Source organism: Triturus cristatus, chromosome 7, assembly GCF_964204655.1.
Source record: "Triturus cristatus chromosome 7, aTriCri1.1, whole genome shotgun sequence".
Taxonomy (NCBI): Eukaryota; Metazoa; Chordata; class Amphibia; order Caudata; family Salamandridae; genus Triturus; species Triturus cristatus.
The window spans coordinates 1360393987-1360413936 of NC_140590.1; the positions used below are offsets into that span (position 1 = coordinate 1360393987).

The 19950-nt window shown below is 44.6% G+C and overlaps 1 protein-coding gene across 4 annotated transcripts in view; it reads right to left on the reverse strand.

Annotated features, from left to right (window-relative positions):
- The window catches only part of LOC146812060 (protein MTSS 1-like), a 509468-nt gene that overhangs the window by 143983 nt on the left and 345535 nt on the right, over positions 1-19950 (reverse strand). For all 4 annotated transcript variants that reach the window (XM_085619068.1, XM_085619067.1, XM_085619069.1 and 1 more), the window contains exons 7-9: positions 19232-19389; positions 13983-14090; positions 12821-12918 (exon numbers count right to left, since the gene is read on the reverse strand). In XM_085619068.1, coding sequence (XP_085475194.1) covers positions 12821-12918; positions 13983-14090; positions 19232-19389 — 364 coding nt within the window. The remainder of the gene's footprint in view (positions 1-12820; positions 12919-13982; positions 14091-19231; positions 19390-19950) is intronic.

Below are 19950 nucleotides of genomic sequence, written 5' to 3' on the forward strand. Positions count from 1 at the left end.
AAGACCACTGGGATTTGGTCCACAGCAGATATGGTCAAGTAAAAAAACATTATTGACTTTGGTACCAGAGACTTGAGACTTTTGGCCCCAGAAAAGTGTGGAATTCTGGGCAAATCACTTAATACTATTCCTCAAACTGTACATCTTTGTAAAGCTAAAAAGCATGCACAACCAAGTATGAAAAAGTCTTGTACAATGTACTCCAATGTTTCTGCAGCAACATGCCCCTCTCCTATCATATTGTGGTTTCACAATCCTGCCTCAACTTGACACCACAAACCATGTTGTTGTGTGTGCAGGCCCTCATGTTCGGGGTGCTGCTGTAGGAATACATCTGTGTACAGGGCCAGCTCAAGGGCGGTGCACCGGGTGCCGACTTCAGGGGGGTGGCAGAGTTTGCAAGTTTATTTTGGTTTTAAAAGCACCTGCTGCTGCGTTCCTGGCAGGCAGCAATTTCCAGGCAACAATAAAAATATCAAAATAACTCCGGTGATGAATGTTGTTCCTGGAGAGATTGGAGTTCCACTAAGTTGAGGTTTTGACTGATCATAAAATAGTACAGAGTGTTAATATGCCTGCTGCAAAGAACGTGTACCATGACGATCACAAAGTGCATATAATGTAAATAGGTCACTGGGTTACTGCTTGTCTGAGAAACATCCTTTTATCGCTTGCAGTTTATACGTTAAAACTCTAATACAGAACAGTGAATTATTGACTGTCATCAAAGAGCTGCATGCACACTGCAAAGTATAGATTAGAACATAGCTTAATGTTGCAAAAGAGGTTAATTTGGGTAGAAATTGATTAATATTAAAGGAAACCTCTAACTATGGTGTTCCATTCTGAGTTTGTGCATCTCCAGACCAAACATTCAAACTATACTGCCTACCAGTATGAATGACATGTCACTCCTACACCTTGTACTCCACTGGCTTAGGTAACACTTCCTATACAATGATTTACACACATATTATTGATCGTCTCTGTGTAATGTGTGTGTGTAATGCAAAGTGCTCTGACACCCTACACTGGTATGAGGGGTGCTATATAACTAATTACATTAATCTAAAAGAGAGGGGTTACGGAGACTTGAGGGGCACTGCTTAAAGGTGGCAGTGAGGGAATCCATGGTGGAGGTGGTCACCACCACCACCATGGATGAGGGGGGGGCCGCGCCAACCAACATTGCCGCACCGGGTGCCTTCAGCACTAAAATTGGCCCTGTCTCTGTAACAAGCTGTGCTGCAACTTGGAGCAAGGTAAGCACTGCAGGAAATACACGATCGATGACTACGGAGAGGAACAATATGAAAAACAACTAATGAGACAAATATGTAAGGAAAACAAAGCACGCAAACTCAGGCATGAAACATCGTCGTCACGATTCCGACAAATAAATAGATAATGAAATGGCTTCTGGAACCAAAAGAATGGAAAACAAGATCAGGCTTGCTTCATGCAGCAGGCACACTGTAGGCACTCAGGCAATAAATATAAAATAAGGAGAACTAATCACTTACACCAGAGTTTGCATAACGTGTAAATCGTGAGGTAAGCGTATCATGAGATATTTCCATATGGAATGTTGCAAACCCAAACTCCTCCTGTGTGTACACACACGTTTATTTTTTACCACTGAAAAAACAGCTTGTCTTCCCATTATGCAAAGTTTTTGGAGGGGGTGCATTGCCCTCCATATCACGCCATTTTTCTCTCTATTGCATATAATATTTTGCAACAGTCACTGCAGCAGCCCAGGTTGTTGTCTCACACGGTTAGCTGTTAGCTAACCATTTGCTAGCAGTTTTGCAGAAGAAAAATCATAGCACCACTACAGCCTTAAGCTGATGGCACACCTAGAAAGAGGAAGCTAGGTCTGCCGTTAAAAGAGGCTAGGGAGAACCAAAGGAAATGATGGACGGAGTGTTGAACATTGCAAGCACTCACCCCCAGTCAACTGATCTGGGTTTAATCCATTACCGTTCTTTAGCCCACTTTGCCACCCCAGTTCAGACATGGCCATATGCAAATCAGACTGACCCTGTGCCTCATGGGAACAGTCCAGCCCGAACTGCCAAGCCATGTCTTCCCTGGACCGGAAACAAGCTTCCTAGGACCGGTTTCTGGCATTTCAGCCGTCTTCAGCCAGGCTTGCTTGAATCCAGTGGCAAAGTGAGCAAGGGACTCACGTCTGAGCATACCCTGCCAACTTATGGCGAACAAAGCAAAACCAAAGGAAATGATGGACGGAGTGTCGAACATTGCAAGCACTCACCCCCAGTCAACTGATCTGGGTTTAATCCATCACCATTCTTTAGCCCACTCTGCTACCCCAGTTCAGTCATGGCCATATGCAAATCAGTCTGACAAAGAGTACAGAGAGTAACACAAGGAAGGGGAACAGGAAAAGAAGGACTGAGTGAACAATCAGACTGTGCCCAGTACCACAGTACAATTATTGCTTATTAGCTGCACATTTGATACACAAATTGTAGGTATGGTCATATGGCTCTTCCAGCTACTACCATAAACCATGGGGTCTGTGACTAAAAGCTATTTTTGGAGTTCTCGTTTTTTTAAACTCTTCAAACTATAACAAGAGATTCCAGCTACGCGGTGCATGAGAGAAAAACAGAATTGATATGTGCCACTGTACTGATTTGAAGTAGCAAGGTGGTGCCGGGTTATTTGGCTAAGGGATCATGTTTGGGCTTAGAAGAATATGGCAGGTGGTTGTCAAGCCTCAGACACAGGGAAATATTGAAAAATAGTGTAAGGAATTTGTGGAGTGCCCTATACTGTAGGGCAGCTTACATGTTGGAGCAGATGAAGAGACAGATCGTGTATGGCTGAGCTGAAACCTGTGGCAAAGTTTAAGACTTGGTGGAAGAGCAAATTGTTTAGCCATCTTTTTCCGTGTGCCCTTAGCAACATGGTCAGTGTACAAGGTTATTGAGATCCTGTTCCTTTATGTGTCTTGCATTGAAAACATTACGATTTTTTTGGCCGTTCAAAGAAAAAGATGATTTCCTCCAACTAAACGTCTGCCAGTCTTACATGCGCTACTACCTCTGTGAACATACTTTTTTTTCGTTATTGTAAAATAAAGAGCATGCTGAGCCAAGAAGACCTATCATCTGTCTCATATGTAGGATTTGAGAAGAATCAATCCTGCCCACCGAGTTTCATTTTCCATGTTCAGGATCTATCCACTTTGTTTTGAAGCTGTTCAAGAATCCGTGTTTCATTTCATGGGATTGTGTAGGTCACTAATATTCAAGTTAATTATTTGGCTACACTAAAAGTTACATTCCATCACAGAGTTCAATATAGCCATCTAATAGGGTAATTAATCCTTTAAACTGGTTACTTTCTGTCTTACATCTGCAGCCCTGAGTCCCTCCAATATCAGCAGGCTCATTTCTTCTCACAAAGGGCAATCTGAGCCGACATTCCACCTTTCCTCCCTTCTACGTATGACATTTCTCAAACCTAATACACCATCCGTTATCATATTAATTATAGTAGCGAGTCTTAATGAGGACCAACCCGACCCATCAGACAATCACCCAGGGCCTAAGGGAAGCATCACAACAAGCTGAGCCTCTTGTACAACTTTTCTTAAGGAAAATCACACACTCCACTCTCCTAGCATTTCCTCCACTACAATGTAGAACGCTAGCGCAAAGAAGTGGCTAATTGGTCATGAGTTTGTCAAGTGCCATTTGCTAAGGCAGCAGAAGAATTTGAGGTGGCTGAGATACACCCATACACTTTCAAACAGTTTCTCAAACCCACATGAAACACCCATTGCTGAGTTTCCGCACACATCAACCTTTTTCTGTTGGCAACGTATACATTGCTCAGGCTCCTTTTTAAATTCTACCTAACATTTCATGGCCGTTTTGAAATTCAGTATCCACTTATCTGTACACAAGAAGCCTCACGCCCCATTCAGTGCTAGTTACCTATTTCCACACACATATCACACACTCTGTTCTAGCAGACAAACGTCCAAGTTCCTCAGAGACTGCATTCTAGTCAGTGCCAATTCTCCAATACACAATTGTTTTTCAAATTCCAGTAAACCATTTATTTATTCCTCTGGAGGCGTTTTTTCTTTGTAAATCACTGGTCCTTAAACTAAGGCGTATTGGTCACATTCAGCCTTTAAACTTTATTGCAGTGGCTCCGTGGTGCTTCCAAATTCCAGCAGTTGGTTTAACCCCTTGCATGCCCGCCCCTTTCCCCGCCCAGTGCTGCGCTTTGTATTAGCGGGCGGAGTTCATGACGAGCTGGACTCGTCATGGGCACAGCGTCACCGCAGCCCATGACGAGTCCAGCTCGTCATGGGCACTGAAGGGGTTAAAGAGGCTGAATGACAGGGACAGTCAGCGCTCTCTTCAGTTCTGTTCGATGTGCAAGCAGAGACCTCAGAGCTCTTTGCTTCATGTACACACTATACATAGCAAACAAACAAAAGGTGATGGAAGGAATGATTGTGAATATTCTAACCACTAGCAACTGCTTGGAGTAGCATTCCAACAAATGCAAAAACAACAGAATGCAGAACAATGTCATACATTCACCCCAGTACAGAGATCTGGGCCTAAATCCATGGTTTTTTTGCTCACCATGCCATTCCAGTTTGGACCCAGCCATATGCAAATCAGTCTTGATCCTGATCCAATAGAAACAGTCCAGTCCAAACAGCCAAAGCCTGGTACTCTCAGAAAAGAAAAACAAGCAATGTAAGACTGGTTTTGGCCTAGTTCGGCTTCTTCAGACAGATTTGTTGTGTCTTGCGAATTGGCAATGACGGAAACCTTTTGGCTTCTGATGGACTCCTTAGTGGTGTGACATAAGTATTAGAGCGGGATGCAATGAAGGGCGATTTAGAATGTTGAGTGCGCAGTTACAAGCAGAAGAATAAGATGTGTAATACTAAGCTCCGTGTGTTGTGTAGTCATTGGCGAGTATGCATTCTTGGGAAGACGCTACAATTGGAGACAAGATAGGGGATATGTAGCCCGAAGATCAACAGTGCTCTACCAGAGTTTTCCGTGGTCCAAGCAAACTGCTTGTGCGTGCCAAGTGTGCTGGCATCGATGTACAGAATCAACGCTTAATGCATGTGAAGTCAGAGCGCAGCTCCAGCCATGGTGAAGCAGTTACAGTCGAGAAAATAATTGCAGAGAAAATACACGTCGCCGGCCGAGTACCTGCTAGTCAGGCCAGACAAAGGTAACGCGCTGCCACACAAGATAAAGTCATACATTATACGGAGCATTACTGTTAAAGGCAGACACGCACAGCTACAAAACAGAAGCTCTAAAGACTGCAGTAGTCAAATACGAATAAAATATATCAAGCGCTGGCTGATGAAACAATTAACAAGAAAGCATACTGTCACTGCACTAACAGGAACCTTGATACGTGGAGCTCTAAGAACTCATCACCAGGTGAGGAGACCCAGGAAGACGCAGGAGGGTTGTGCTTATTGAGTAGTCAGGTGGTGGCTTAGAATAACTCCAGAGGTCTACAAAAACCAAAGGGCTCCGATGAAGACCAATAAGGAGGTCACCGTACAATCAGACTATCCGGGATGATCAGGAGGCCGATCCAATGCAGGGCCTCGGAGATGGTGCAGATGATGCAGGTCCAAGTAGGCAGCCAACAATCTCTGTAAAAGCTCCACCCTCAATGGCAGCCACTCTCATAAATAGTTAACATGCTGCCGCATTCCTGAAACCACCAATACCTTTCGATACTGCCAAAAAGCTAAATATTGGTGATAGATGGATTGTTTGGACAGAGACATTTGAAGATTTAATTGACGCACTTGAGGAGACTGATGATAAAAAGATTATCAAATACCTCAAAAAATCTTGCTGGTGATGGTGTAAAAAGAGAAGGTGACGAAAAAAATCACATACCTTTAAATTAAAGAAACTTTGAATCTCAAGTTTAATTTAATGCAGATTACGAAAGATTCATTTTCAGTCAAGAAGGACAGAAAGTTGATGAAACCATTGAAGAATTTGTGCAAAGAATGAACACACTCATGAAACAATGTACGTTCAATTCATTTAATGATTAAGCAGCTATAATTCTTAGAGGTATTGATGAATGCTTGTCAGAATCATTCAGACGACAAATTGAGAAAAACTCTTAATACGGAGCGAGTGTTAATGGCTGCCAGAGCTGAAGAGCGCACCAATAAAATAGCTGCTGACATGGAGGCTCGAGGTGCCCAGAATGAATCGGCCATGAGTGTGAAAAGTAAGCCATAGCAAAAGACTGGAGGACACAAAGTGATGGCCATCGGTAAAAAAAGTTGTGTTTTAGATGTGGATTTTCGTTTACACATTAATGCAAATGACCCACCATTGGACAGATATGTAAAGGCTATGGGAAGGAAAGAAGAGCCTTCTTCGGAAATCAAATGTGCAAAAGTGGTGCCATTGCATGTTCTCTGCTGTGACAAGAGACTGAGCCAGGTTTTTCTTCACTTCTGAAAGGCATCCTAAACCAACTCTGGGTCTGACTACCATTTGAAAATTGCTAGGTGTCGGCGACTGCGTTTGTCCACCCAGGCATTCCAAGGTCCTGAATAATCAGAAAAAAGCCCTGACGGCTCCACTAATTCCAGAGGTGCAGAGCCTCCTGGCTGAGGACCAAAGCACCCACCCAGCCATGTTTATTGTAGTACCACATGCCAAAGGTGTTGTCCATGAGAACCTGAACCAGCCTTTGTTTGATGGTTGGCAGGAAGGCTTCAATGCCAAGCAAATGGTCCGCAACTTTCTGATCTCCACCTTTCCCAGGTGGCCTTGCTAAGCCAGCAGCAATCCATCCGTCACCACCGTTTGCTCTGTGTGGGGGAAAGAAAAGGGTCTGCCGCTGGTCCAATTGTAGCTGAGTAGCCACCACTGCAGGTCTTTTGCAATCTCCTCCAAAACTTACATGGAATCTTACATGGAATCGGTTCTCTTGATGCTGAGCCTACTGAGAATTTGCAGAGACCACATGCCATCTGGCATAGTCGACCAGCTGCATTTAAGAGGCAAGGAGGCCAAGAAGCCTCAAAGTCACTTTAACTCCGCCCCAGGACCGAGGTTGAAACACTGAGATCATAGCCCAAAGACCCAGGACTCATTACATGGGAGGGGAGGTTTGGAACTGCATCGTATCCCGAAATCCCAAAAGACCAGAATGAATGGGAGCCTCTGCAAAGGTGTCAGGTGTGACTCTGGAACAATGATCGAGAAACCTAAAGATGTTATGTTGGTTCCTGACTGACTGCAGCTAGCCTGACTTCAACTGCCAGTCGACGAGGTAGGGGAAGACAGGTTTATTCAACCTCCAAATGTATGCTGCCACCACTGCAATCACTTGTGTGAACACCCTAGGGGCACTGGTGCAATAGAAGGGGAGCATGGCAAACTTAAAATGCTCTTGGCCTACCTTGAACCGCAGGTAGACCTTGTGGAACTGCAGGACAGGTATATGAAAAGAGGTGACCTGCAGGTCTAGTGCTACCATCCAGTCTCTGGTTCCAGGGCCAATGTGAGCATCTTGTATTTTTCAAGAAGAAATAAAGAGGTCACTATCTAAAACAGGACTTAAGCCTCCCTCCTTCTTCAGCACCAGGAAATAACAAGAGTAACATCCAGTCCCTATTTCCGGTGCCAGCACCTCTCTATGGCTCCTTTGTCTAATCAAGCCTGTTCTTCCTGCCACTGAATGGGGGTCTTTCGGAAACCATTGTAATGTGGGTGAAACATGCCGCAGGACTGACAGGAATGCCAATATCCTTGTTGAATGATTTGAAACATCCATTTTTTAGATGTGATGCTCTGCCACCCTTGAACATAATATTCTATTCTGCCTCCTAAAGGATGGTCATGTGGTGCCATGGGCAAACTAAAGTGGCTTGGAAGCTGAAGGAGATGGTGGGGTACTGGGCAGTATGCATCCCCCTCTAGGCTGAATGTTGTTGGCCAGATCCCCAACCACAGCCTCGAAAAGTCTGGGGGTCTGTTGCTGGGGCGGAGAGCCATGGTATTGTCTTTGAACCTAACCTATTCTGAAGCCTAGTAAGGGATGAAATTGCTACGAATACTGCCGCACGGGCACAGAAAGGCCTAGGGAAAGCATTGTGGCCCTGCTTTACTCGAAGAGCTCTAGTGTTGAGTATGTTTATCTCCAAAGAGACGACTGCCATCAAATGGCATATCCATTAATAACCCTTGGGAGTCACCTGAAAAACCTGTGGTCGTCAGTCACCTGTGGCACAAAAGCACCACATTGGTACTGACTGCCCCTAAGTAGTCATTACAACCCAGTACACAACAAAGTACTTTGTTGCATCCTGGCAATCTTGTATGATCTTCTCTAAATTAAAGCGAAATTCTTCAAGGACTGACTACAAAATCAGTACCTCCCTAAAGGCAGCGAGCATGTACAGAGTGAACAACAAGACTGGCAGAAGAAAACACTAGTTTTATAAATGCTTCCAAATGTTTGGTTTCCTTGTCAGGAGGGTTATAGGAAATGAGTCTGGGTTGAGCCTGGTCGTAGAATCCTGGACAACCAGGCATTCAGATGTAGGAGATTGAGTGAGGAAGGCATGGTCTCCCGGAGAAGGTCTGTGGCATCTAGCCCCTCAACTATTTACAAATGCAAAAACAACAATTGAGAGACAGAATGCAGAACAATGTCATACATTCACCCCAGTACAGAGATCTGGGCCTAAATGCATCGTTTTTTTGCTCAACATGCCATTCCAGTTTGGACCCAGCCATATGCAAATCAGTCTTGACCCCGCGCCCAATGGGAACAGTCCAGCCCGAACTGCCAGGCCAGGACCTCCCTGGACTGGAAACAAGCATCCTAGGACCGGGTTCGTGCTTTCAGCCCTCATCAGCCAGGATAGCTTGACTCCAGTGGCATGGAGAGCACGGGACCCACGACTGGGCATACCTGTCCCATTTGGGGTGTCAAATGCAAGAACAACAATTGATGGACAGATTTACAAGCAGGCAAGTGCAAGGTTTGGCACAGATGCCCATTAATGTGTCAATGAGAGCTTTGTTAAAATGGAGAAGCAGCTCCGTTGAGCTTGCACAGGCTGCAAAACATCTGTCAGAACATTGGTCTTGACCTCAATGGATAGTAGCTGAAGGTCCAAAACGTCTGCTGCCTGCTAGATGACCACAGCAAAAGAAGAGGAGTCCTCTTTTGTGGGGCCATGGAGGAACTCAACCCAGTGTCCGGGGAGTTAACCAAAACACTGCCCTCCTGTAAATCAATGAATAGATTAGCAGCATCATAATATTGGGCATCATCCACATTATCTCCATTGTCATCTCTGAGATTATGATTGCTTTGGTCAGAGTCAGATTCAAACAAGTTGTGGAGGGCTTGTGAATAATTTCCTGGTCCTGTCTGAATTAGCATGAGGCTGGACTGCTTGTGGCGTATGACGTGACTTCTGTTGAGTCAGATTTGTTTAGGAGTTGGACAAAATAATCAGGTCCCCCTCCGACCCTGACATGGCAGGAACAAATGTGGGTCTTGGCGCTGGGATAAAAGTCAGTTTGGTGTATATGCCGAAGGCAACTTGACTGCAGGCCTCCTCGGATCCGTGGGACCTGAAAACACATTGAAGGGAACTGGAAGAGTGCCAAATATACATATCTGACTTCTTTGAAAGCCTCTGTCTGCTGTGATGTTGCCGACAGACCTGGAAACCCAGGGTTTATCGGAATAAGTTGAGGGATCAATTCCTCGGTAGGGGACCAAGATCAAGATGCACCTATTCTGGTCGAGAGGCGCAGGGAAAGGGAAACATTCTGCTTTGACTTATTGCTTTTCTTTTTGTTGGACCTGAGGACTTAAGCAAGGAGAATCTGTCGCGAGAACAACATTCAGAGTGAGAGTGGGTCCACGCCCTCGACTTTAACCGGGAGCAAGACTTATGTGCTTTCTGTCGATGCTCGACGACGCCGAGGTTGTGCTCCACGGTCCCAGATCGCTTTGGGGATCATCTGGGCCCAGGTCTCGGAAATGTAGGAAGTCATGCAATAACCTTACACACCAGAGGCAGACCTTTTGGGGATCTGTCACAGACATCGGATTGTGACAGTTCATACAAAGCTAAAAGCCTATGGTTTTAGCCTGGGACATGTTCCTTTGCATGCTGTAGGAGAATTTGGAAACAAAATAAATCTTCTCAGAAACAAGGAAAATGTTTGAGAGCGAGTTATATACCCAAGTCAGAAGGAGAAGAAAGAAAACAACTGACTGCGTGCAGGGATGGCTCTTATAGGCGGTTCTTAATGTCACTTCCAGAATGGGGCGAAGAAGACACTGAGCTACACAACCCCACCTGACGGTAAACTGGAGACATGCGGAGAAAAAAAACACTCCAGATCCAGACAGGAACCTTGGGTATTCACAAGGCGAGGATACTGTGGTTAAAAGTATCCATCGAAAAATTTGAATTATTGAGGGAATTCTTCATTCAAATAACTATGGAAAATAAAGATGATTGTGGTATTTCATAGTGGGCGGATTCTTCAGAAAGTCGTGGTGAGGACTACTCGGGTAGTCAAGTAGTTAAACTGTGGGAAATTCTTAGCACACTGATTTTTTGAGGGGGTTCCTGGTGAACAGATTTCAACGGACCCTACTTTGTGACAACTTTATGCATTTGTCGTGTACATAACCGTCATTTTGCTGCACTGATTTGCCCCACCTAGCATAATTGCTATTAGGCTTGTTTTCACACATAGGTAAATTGCAGTATTTTGTTTCGGGACAGTTGTCTAGCAGATGCTGCCTTGTCTTTTTAGTACTAACTTCATTTGAGTCTGGTATTAAACGCACCATTTTTAATCTACTTAAAATATGGGCCCGGCTTAACAGTGGCACTGAATACTGCTGTTAGTGCCCTCCTCTAAACATGCATCTCTGGATACATATTCCAAAACAATAACAATGACACTTTTGTATTGCTGCAATTGTCTTGTTTGCATTGTATCCTTACAGCCCCTAGTACACTTAAGCTCTCCCTCAATTGCCTGTATGTCAGTCTCTCAGAGTATATCCCCTAAGCTCAAAAAAGCAGAATCCCGACTTAATTTGCAGGCGGGCCAGGATAAAACAACAATTATACTCATGGGGCTCTTTGAAGGCCTTGCAAACTGGACACCACCTAGAAAAACACACATGCTGCATCTGCCCATGTGGTCTCTATGCTACCCTACATATATGGCTTCACACCAAACGTTCAGCACCCCATAAAGAAATCCCACTGCATTCCCTTGAACACCTGTCAAATGTATGCGTTCACGCTCGTTCCAACATTTATGACTCCTTTCCAGTCAGTAGACTCTTCTCTGTTTATGCAGCCCTTTCTCTTATGTGCATTTTTGTCTTGCAAAATCGTTCCCACGATTCCTCTACGTGCTGTCATTTATAGTCTCTAATATTTGTCTTTTCCTAGTTATACCCAAGCCTTCCCTACTAGCCAGAGGCTCATTTCCCAATGTTACCCTTTCACCAATTGATGTGAACTTCATTGTTTCTATACTGTCATTTTTTAGGCACAAGACACACTGTGTACCATACACCACTATCAATAAATCCTACTAAAGAACCTCCCTTCAAATACTTCTCTTTGTGTGCCCCTTCGCCTTGACTCACTCACTTTCCTCATGTTCATATCTAAAGGCTCTCTTTCCAGTGAGTCCCCTCCATCACTTCACTTACTCCGCTTTTAACTTGCTTCAAGGTAGGGTGACCAGACATCCCGGATTTCCCCGGACAATCCTGGGTTTTTGTGGACTGTCCCAGCAGTTTTAATTATTACCGCGATTACTTTCACTTTCGCGGCCGCTTTGATGTTTGATCGCGATCACTTTCGCGGCCGCACGGCCGCTTTGATGTTCTCCGTGAGGCTTCAATAGATTGCAGCAGTTAAAACAAGCATTGGCATAGCCAATAGGTCTCGCTTTTGGGACCTTATAAGTGTTTAGTTATGCAACTGTTGCATGGCTAAACACTTATAAGGTCCCAAAGGCGAGACCTGTTGGCTATGCCAATGCTTGTTTTTTAAGCTACACCACTGCCCATGCCCCCAGGCTCACTGACCTTTGGTTTTCTAAACACTGTAACTTATTTCCCCACCGTAAAGATAACTTGCTGAGGGAATTTGGGGTGTTTATGGTTTTCGTCAGGAGGGAGTCCTTACGCCTAAAAAACTTTGACAAGGGGGTCTTGGCATCAACAAGTTTGAAGACCTCTGCTCTACACTCTTCATGATACAGCAGTCATAGAAAAGTCAACCCCATCATACAACAGCTGCGATCCCCCATTCTCACCCCCTGCATGCACCCACATCCCCTCAGCAAAAAAATCACAAACCCACACTCCACTCCCATACATTTAGAAAACACCAGTAAAGCGTCCCAAATGGAACACCAACATCTTCTGCGAGTAAGCTTGTCAGTCACTTGCATGGCGAGCGCATTGCTCACAGAAACAGCCTTTGTTTTGCTTCGAAGAACTAACCAGCAAGATCAAACGGCCACATCACGTATTGCTCCCTGATTGGATGGGTTCTATGAATACACAGAAAGGCCCGTCAGGAGCACATGCTGGCCGCGTGCACATTCCATGGGCGCAGCATGTGATCTGTGACTGCGGACGGCGAGCACACGAGGAGGAGACAGTGCGGGCTTTATCAGCCGCCTCTCTGTTCGTGCTGCTCATCCGCTGGGCGCCGCCCTTTATGGTGGCTGCTAGTTACCTGCTGGTGCTTGCTTTGCGTGAGAGCGTCCCGCTCGGCGAGGATGGGGGGGTCTGATAGATGAAGTTGTAATCCGAGCTCTTCAGGTCATTGATCACCTGCAGGAGAAGGGCGAAAGAAACGCATAAAGAGATAGGTGGGTTATGCAATAAGAATTCACAATAAGGCTTGAGCAGGAAGGCATGTACAGGCAATGGAAAAGCCAGCGATGAGCCACATCAAAGCCCCATCGCACGAGCCCCGGGAATGCTGCAGCTCTGGGCACAATCCGGCACCAGAGATTTCTGCTTTCACATTAATGACAATGTCATCCATCGCAAACCAACTGTGCTAAACTGCTCTCGCGGTTTCTCCCATAAAGCACCCTTTGTGCCTGGGACACAAGGCCCAATAACACGTAGCTGACGGACAAGTTCCTGAATTCACTACAGATGCAGCCAATAAAGGGCAACCAAGTTGTACAATTTAAAGAAATCATGGCCAGTGCAGCTCAGCATTCACTTCTGCAAGTAGAGAGCCCCCCCCCCCCCCCCCAGGCATCACAATACACCTCTGCTGCTCAAACACAAAGGTAGACAGGTGGTGAAATGCACAAGAACTTCTGCTTTCATAAAGTGTTTTTCACACGCAGACTGCTGAGCGTTGAGGCAAAGACGAACCTGGTGGTATTTTCTACACTCATTACTGCATGTACGTCCAAACATATCTCAGACAAGCATTTCACAAATAAATATGCAGTTGGGTCAGTTCTCCAGTGTAGACTGTGGCAATGAGCCCACACGCTCGTCTGTGGCTCTGCACATTGCAGCATTGCTTAAACTAACAGGAGTTGTTAGGGGGTATTTAGTCAGTTTCTGGGGCGGGTGATTCCACAAACATGATTTGTCTGATGTGGGGCATTTGTACACCTTACACTTGCTGCAGGAGGCCCCTATAAAGCTTATTAGTGCAAGTGGAGGGGACTTCAAAGTCGACCAGGGCATCAGAACCTGAGTGACTGGGTACCCAGCACAGCACACAAGTACGCTGAATTAATGAGAGTGATTGAACACTAATCTAGCACCATACAGACATTCCTAACTTTGCGTTTTCAATAAATTCACATTTTCTACCATTTTTAAGCATCAAAATATAGCTCAGGCATGCACAACTCTGAACTAACCTGTTCACTCATTGGAGGAAGCTTATTTGGTTCAGAGGTCAAATTTGTGAGGTCCTCGAGAAGAGTTTGTAAATGAGTTATTTCTCCCAACATTCCGATCTCTTCGTCCTGGAAGGAAACCCAGTAGGAAAACAGTTTACTCATGCAGCTCGCTATTTTACTCAACAAAGAACGTCTGGCAAGTTACAATTTTAGTTGCTACAGCTGATGGGAAACAGAACGTCCACATATAGTACACTTTCTATCGTCAGAACAGTTGAGTAATATTGCTCCAGATGCAGAGGGAAACATCTGCGCTTGAAATCACACTCAATACGTTCCAGAGGCGAAGAGTGACATTTCTTCCAGGCTCCAAAGATTGTTAACAGTGTGTTTTCTGGATGAAACTTGAAGCTTCCATATTTTCTTGAATTTAATATCCATATAAGGAAATACACATTCATTTCAGAAGGAGGCTGGCTTCACATCAGTCTGGACTGCTTACACTCGCACAGCATTGAGACTGATCTACCTTTTCACACTTTCTCGAAGTCAAGACCGCGAGAAATAAGCTCCCTTTGGCCCATGTGCAAATCGCAGGATGGAAGAACACGTGTTGGCAAAACCCACAATGTGGTATACATGTAAATCAACAATCAAACTCAAAGGAATACTCAATATATAACTTGCAAAACTGTCATCTGCAATAACACTGCCCTCAGTTCTACTTACAAATGGAAATTGCTAATTTACTTATAAGGATATTGAATTCAAGGACAAGTGCCTCTTCAACATACGTCACTGGACCCTGAGGTCAACCCCAGTGCGAAGCGCAACAGCAGGCTTGCAGAGATCTTAATAACTGAGGTCTTTACCCTCCAGCCATTTGTTGTATTCTACTCAGTCCTTCCCAATACTCTATCTAGATCTCACAGACCACCAACACGGCCCCTCCAGCAGCCCATGCCTGCCAGCCTTAAAGCCCTGACACTAAAGCGTGAGCCACATGCAAGAGTGGAGATGAATGACTCCACACTGGATACTGAGAGGCAGATCTTCTTCATGAGCTGGAAATCACTCCTAGAGCGCTTTTACAAATCCCAGAAAGACGAATCCGCTGGAGTCCCAGGTCTTGTTTTACAGAAGTGCCCACCACCAAATGTGTCCCAATTTTAAGAACCTACAACATCCTTCAATGAGTGCAAGTCCATTGTAAACCCTCTCAATGGTCTCACAAAAGCACTTACAAAAAAGCCCCAAGTTCCAAAAGAGGGAGGGAGGGCTTGGAGTTGTGCACTAGACATTAAAAAGAACCAATTCCACTTGCTGTTTCCCACTGTGCGACAAAGCCCACCACATGGAGGGCATCGTTTGCATCACGGATGGTGCAAAATTCGGTGCAAACAGAAGACAGTTTCCTGTTTTGTGGGGTTGTCTTTTTTAGTGTTACAGCATGGGATTAAGGGCTGCCATCCCAGTCTCATGCGAGGAAAGACTTGAGCTTAATACAGCCCCTCCCCTATGTTTAGGGACAAAGAATGCCCTACAGCACACTACCAGCGTCAACTCACAGAGCTCCTTTTCTGGGGGATGAAACCATTAGTCACAAAAGAACATATACAAGCAGGCTGGTGATCGCCCATATGCTCCAGTCCTATTCACCACTACCGGCTTCTCACCTGAATGGTGAGGATACATGGGGCTTAGATCCATGGCCCCTAGCTAAATGGGTTCCTGAAGGAACAGCCCGCAGCACTAGGCATTGAATCTGCAAGCTTATGTTTGAAACCATTAGTACATGTACGGTATTTTTGCAGAAGGAATATTAGAAAATTGGAATGTTGGGAGCTCCATTGAAAACAATGGAGCGCTCCGGGCTTATAATGTCCGGTATAAGCCCGGAGCACCAACATTCCAATGTGTCTTTGTTCACAGCTCTGGCTGTGAACAAAGACTTCAGGGAGCCTGAGGGGATTTCAATCCCCTCCGCTCCCTGAAGGCTTTGTTTTGTTAGAACATTCTGCCCTCTAGTGGCAGAATGTTCTAATAGCCTTTTAGCCCTTCGTAGCAGGGCTATACCGGCTTTTAAAGTCCCTCTGCTTTGTTAAAATCCCTCGCCTTCGGCTCGGGGCTTTAACGCTGCAGCGGGCCTTTAACAGCCGGTATAGCCCGCTACGGTGGGCTATAAGGCTATAGTACGGTAATAATAGCTTTGTGGATGCCTCAACATCTATGCTTCCTATTCAATCTAGGAATATCTGTTGGAAAAAAAATGTGATTGAATGACACCAAACTGGACATGAAGATTGAGTTTGTCCATGGGAGTTGCCTTTTGGGCTTGATGTTACTCTGTTCAGCGCTTCTGGAGGCAATGAAATCATATAGTGCGTAGCAATATGGAAGCCTGGTTAGATGACTGAACTATGAAGCAGGGCACCAGATCAGCTGTGACGAGCTGACCATCTTAAGCCCCATTTTTGAGATTTCTGAAGCTGCCCCGGATTCACACACCTTAAATGACTGATGGCATGTGAGAGAAGTGGGAAGGGGAAGGTGTGTCCTCCTTGGGGGACCAGGGCACTGCCCAGAGAGGAGAATACAGACTTAAGCATTGCATGAAATTGGAGTAAAACTAACAACATGCATAAGGATATCTAACCTAAAATATGATGAGTTGCTCAGACCATAAATTCTGTCCCCAAATGTCAGGAAAAAGCAAACAGCTTTGGGAAATGAAACCTTAACAGTGCAGGAGACTTCCAGCAACAGAAGCCCCCTTTCTGTACAATAAGACAGCAAGAGTGGAGATGTTTGAGCACACAACATGGGAGAAAGACAAGGAGGGAGGTAATATCCAGCGCATTGAATGAAAGTGGGAGTACCGAAAAAGAAATAGTGCAGCAGGACACAGGAAGCACACTGACCTGAAGTGAGCATCAATCTTGGTTTAAGAGTGAACAAGATCCAGCCCTGGAAGGATGTGACAAAGATCGCCTGGGCAAAAATAACCTCAAGGTCAGACAGACGGAGCAGTCATCTCGATGGTGAAACTGAGCAACAAAAACTAGACAACAGTGGAAGTACACGGTCTCTAAAAAGTGAAGACCCCTATGCTGAAACTCTTGAAAAAGAGCAATATCATTAAGAGATCCTACAATAGCAACCAAATACCATTTCGGAAGATGGGGGCAGCACCGAACCAAGAAAGAGGAGAAAATAATCCTATTTCAAGGCCAAGAGACAGTAAACGAAGATTGCAGGTACACTGCTTCAATAACTGGACTTTTGTAAGCAACCGTATCTTTTGTTAGTTATATGCACTCAAGAGCAGGGCTTTAGGTGGGCCGGGTCCTGCCGGTGCCCAGTACAGTCAGTTCTATAAAGCAAGTGCTGAGACGGGTCCCTATCGGACTCTCCATTACTGCCCTCACCCACAGGGTGATTTTTTTTTTTTTTTTAACTCTGCAGCAGTGCCACCCTTCACTGCCTTTGATGTAACTTTGAAGAGACGCATTGTAGGTCTTTCCTAGTCTCATAATTTTAGAACGGAAGCATTTTCAATATTATAAACAACGAAGCCATAGTTGTTGCTTATTTATCTTATGCAACTAACAACCATTGACAAAGCCAATAGTCCAGGCTTGTTGTAGGTATAATCTTACTTGCTGAATTATATCTCTGGATGCAATGACAGAAACAGAGACTCTGCGGGCCATGTCAATGGAGAAAGCAAATCTGTCAAAGGGGCACAAGCAGAACCTGTGATTTCTGAACTCCGAATGTTGGAGCATTAAAGTTTCATCCATAGAAGGACTTGAGAGGAAACAATGGGGAAATATGGCATTGAGTATTTGGCCAAATAGAACGTAAAATTAGTACGTGATTTAATTAGTTCAACATATTTTTGAACATAACCGCTGGGCAGACCTAAACGAAGCTACATACGGGCTGATATAAGTAAAGCATACTGGTCTGTGTTCGCTTTTGCATTCTTCAAACTATCACCTTTCTTTCCCAACAAACTCTCAGTCGCTGTGCAGTTCAGGCTCGTTAATCTACAAAAGAGGAGCAATCCGCGAGAAGGGTCCGATATACTGCTGCGATTTCAGCAGAAGATTTAACTTCTTACGTTGATTCGACTTTCCTAAGAGACCCCTCAGCGCAAGAAGCCCATGAGTAAAAAAAACAGAAGTCCAGTAAATATCATGATTTGGACATTTGTAGGTCTTGGAAATACTATTATCCTTACAAACAAGATCACGATGTGAATCAAGAGCTGCACACTTTGAAGATCAGCAGGAGCATATGGATGAGCCAGTATAGGCCATGGCGCCTTCTAGAGGATTCAGGCTTCACATTCTGTTACCAGCCCCCTCTTTCATCTCCGAGCCACACACTATGGCCACAGGGATGTAGATCCAGGTTATGAATTGTATATGAAGCAGTAGCACTCTATAGTGGTAAAAAAGGGAGAAACATTTTGGAATCTAACAAAGAACTATCGAAGACTTACTGTGCCATTCACATTCAACTTGTATTCTCCAAACAGTTTACATTTTTGAATATTTTACTAGCATATGATTATTTCTGTAGTAGAACGCTGGCATACATCCTCCCGCTTACGACTTACAATACTTTACACACATCTTGCTCCACACAATTGAAGTCCAACCAATGGGAATACTGCAGGAGCCTTTGTCTGCAACGAAGAAGGAGGGTCAACCAGCCACATTCAAGCACTGATGACATTGTGTGATCGAGAAGCCGGGCGCAACAATTCGATCACATGATTACAACTTTGCCTTGTTCATGTAATTATGTTTGTATTTTTGTAGTGTTACAACATATCAAAAATGCTATTTGGCTCAAGCTCGTACCTGAACGAACAAAACAAATTATTGCTAGCCTGGGTACTTCCTATTGGCAATAGAGTCAATTTTACCAATACGCCACAGGCCAAACTTTCAATTTGGGTGTTCAGTTCCCAATAATGGCACTCATTTAAGGAGTAAATTGATGAATAATGCGTGTAAATGTATGGAGAGCTGCTTCTGGGGGGCCTTCGGTGATGCGTCTGCAGGAGGCCGACATCACACTGTAGTGCTCCGTAGGTCTTAACGCACACCCACTCACCCTGGGCTTTGTTACAAAAGGGGAAATCATCTCAAAGGGAGTGATCTACTGAAAAGATTGCAGACACAGGAGAGTTATGAAAAGATACGCCACACCACAGACCAGTTTCCCATGTCCTTGTCAAGCAAGCCACCTACCAACACTGGTCTTAAGAGCGAAACAAAGCTGCAAAACCGCCCTCGCTCCTCAATCAGTGCTCGATGGACTGCCTTTTTTTCAGTTTCCTCCAACACCACATATTTATCATTAACATCCTGGAGGACAGTGTCGAGCTGCATACGGGCGTCATCCTTTCCTGTAGGCAAAAAAATAAATTAAATAAAAGCATATCAAAACAAACATGATAAAATGAACGAGAAAATGAATCTCACAATAAAACAACACATTTTTTAAAGCTAAGAGACATTTCTTAAGCTTTTGCATGAAGAATGGATGACACCACACAATCGGCACACAGGGAAAATTTAAACTTTCTCAGCATTACATTTTTAAACTTTAGTCTTTACTCTTTTTCTTTTGTTGTTGGGGGGAGTCGACCGACCTCCATTTGGTGTTCCCTGCTGAAGTCGGCATGCTTCCTTCGGAACCTCCCATCTTTGGTCGCCATTTTCAGATTTTTTATTTTTTGGCAGCTGTTCCCTCCTATCATCTTCTTGGTGGAGATGGGTGGGTTCACTTGTGAATCCACAAAATTCTTCAAGCTACAAAAAGCTACACCGACATGTAAACGACATGTTTTGCAGTGTGGATCATTTCTGGATTCAGATGCTGTTCATCGATTTTGTAGCAGTTTTTTTTTTACTTCAGTGGAGGTTGGGTTGAAGATGAGCATTTACTTGAAAACAGATGTTGTAAG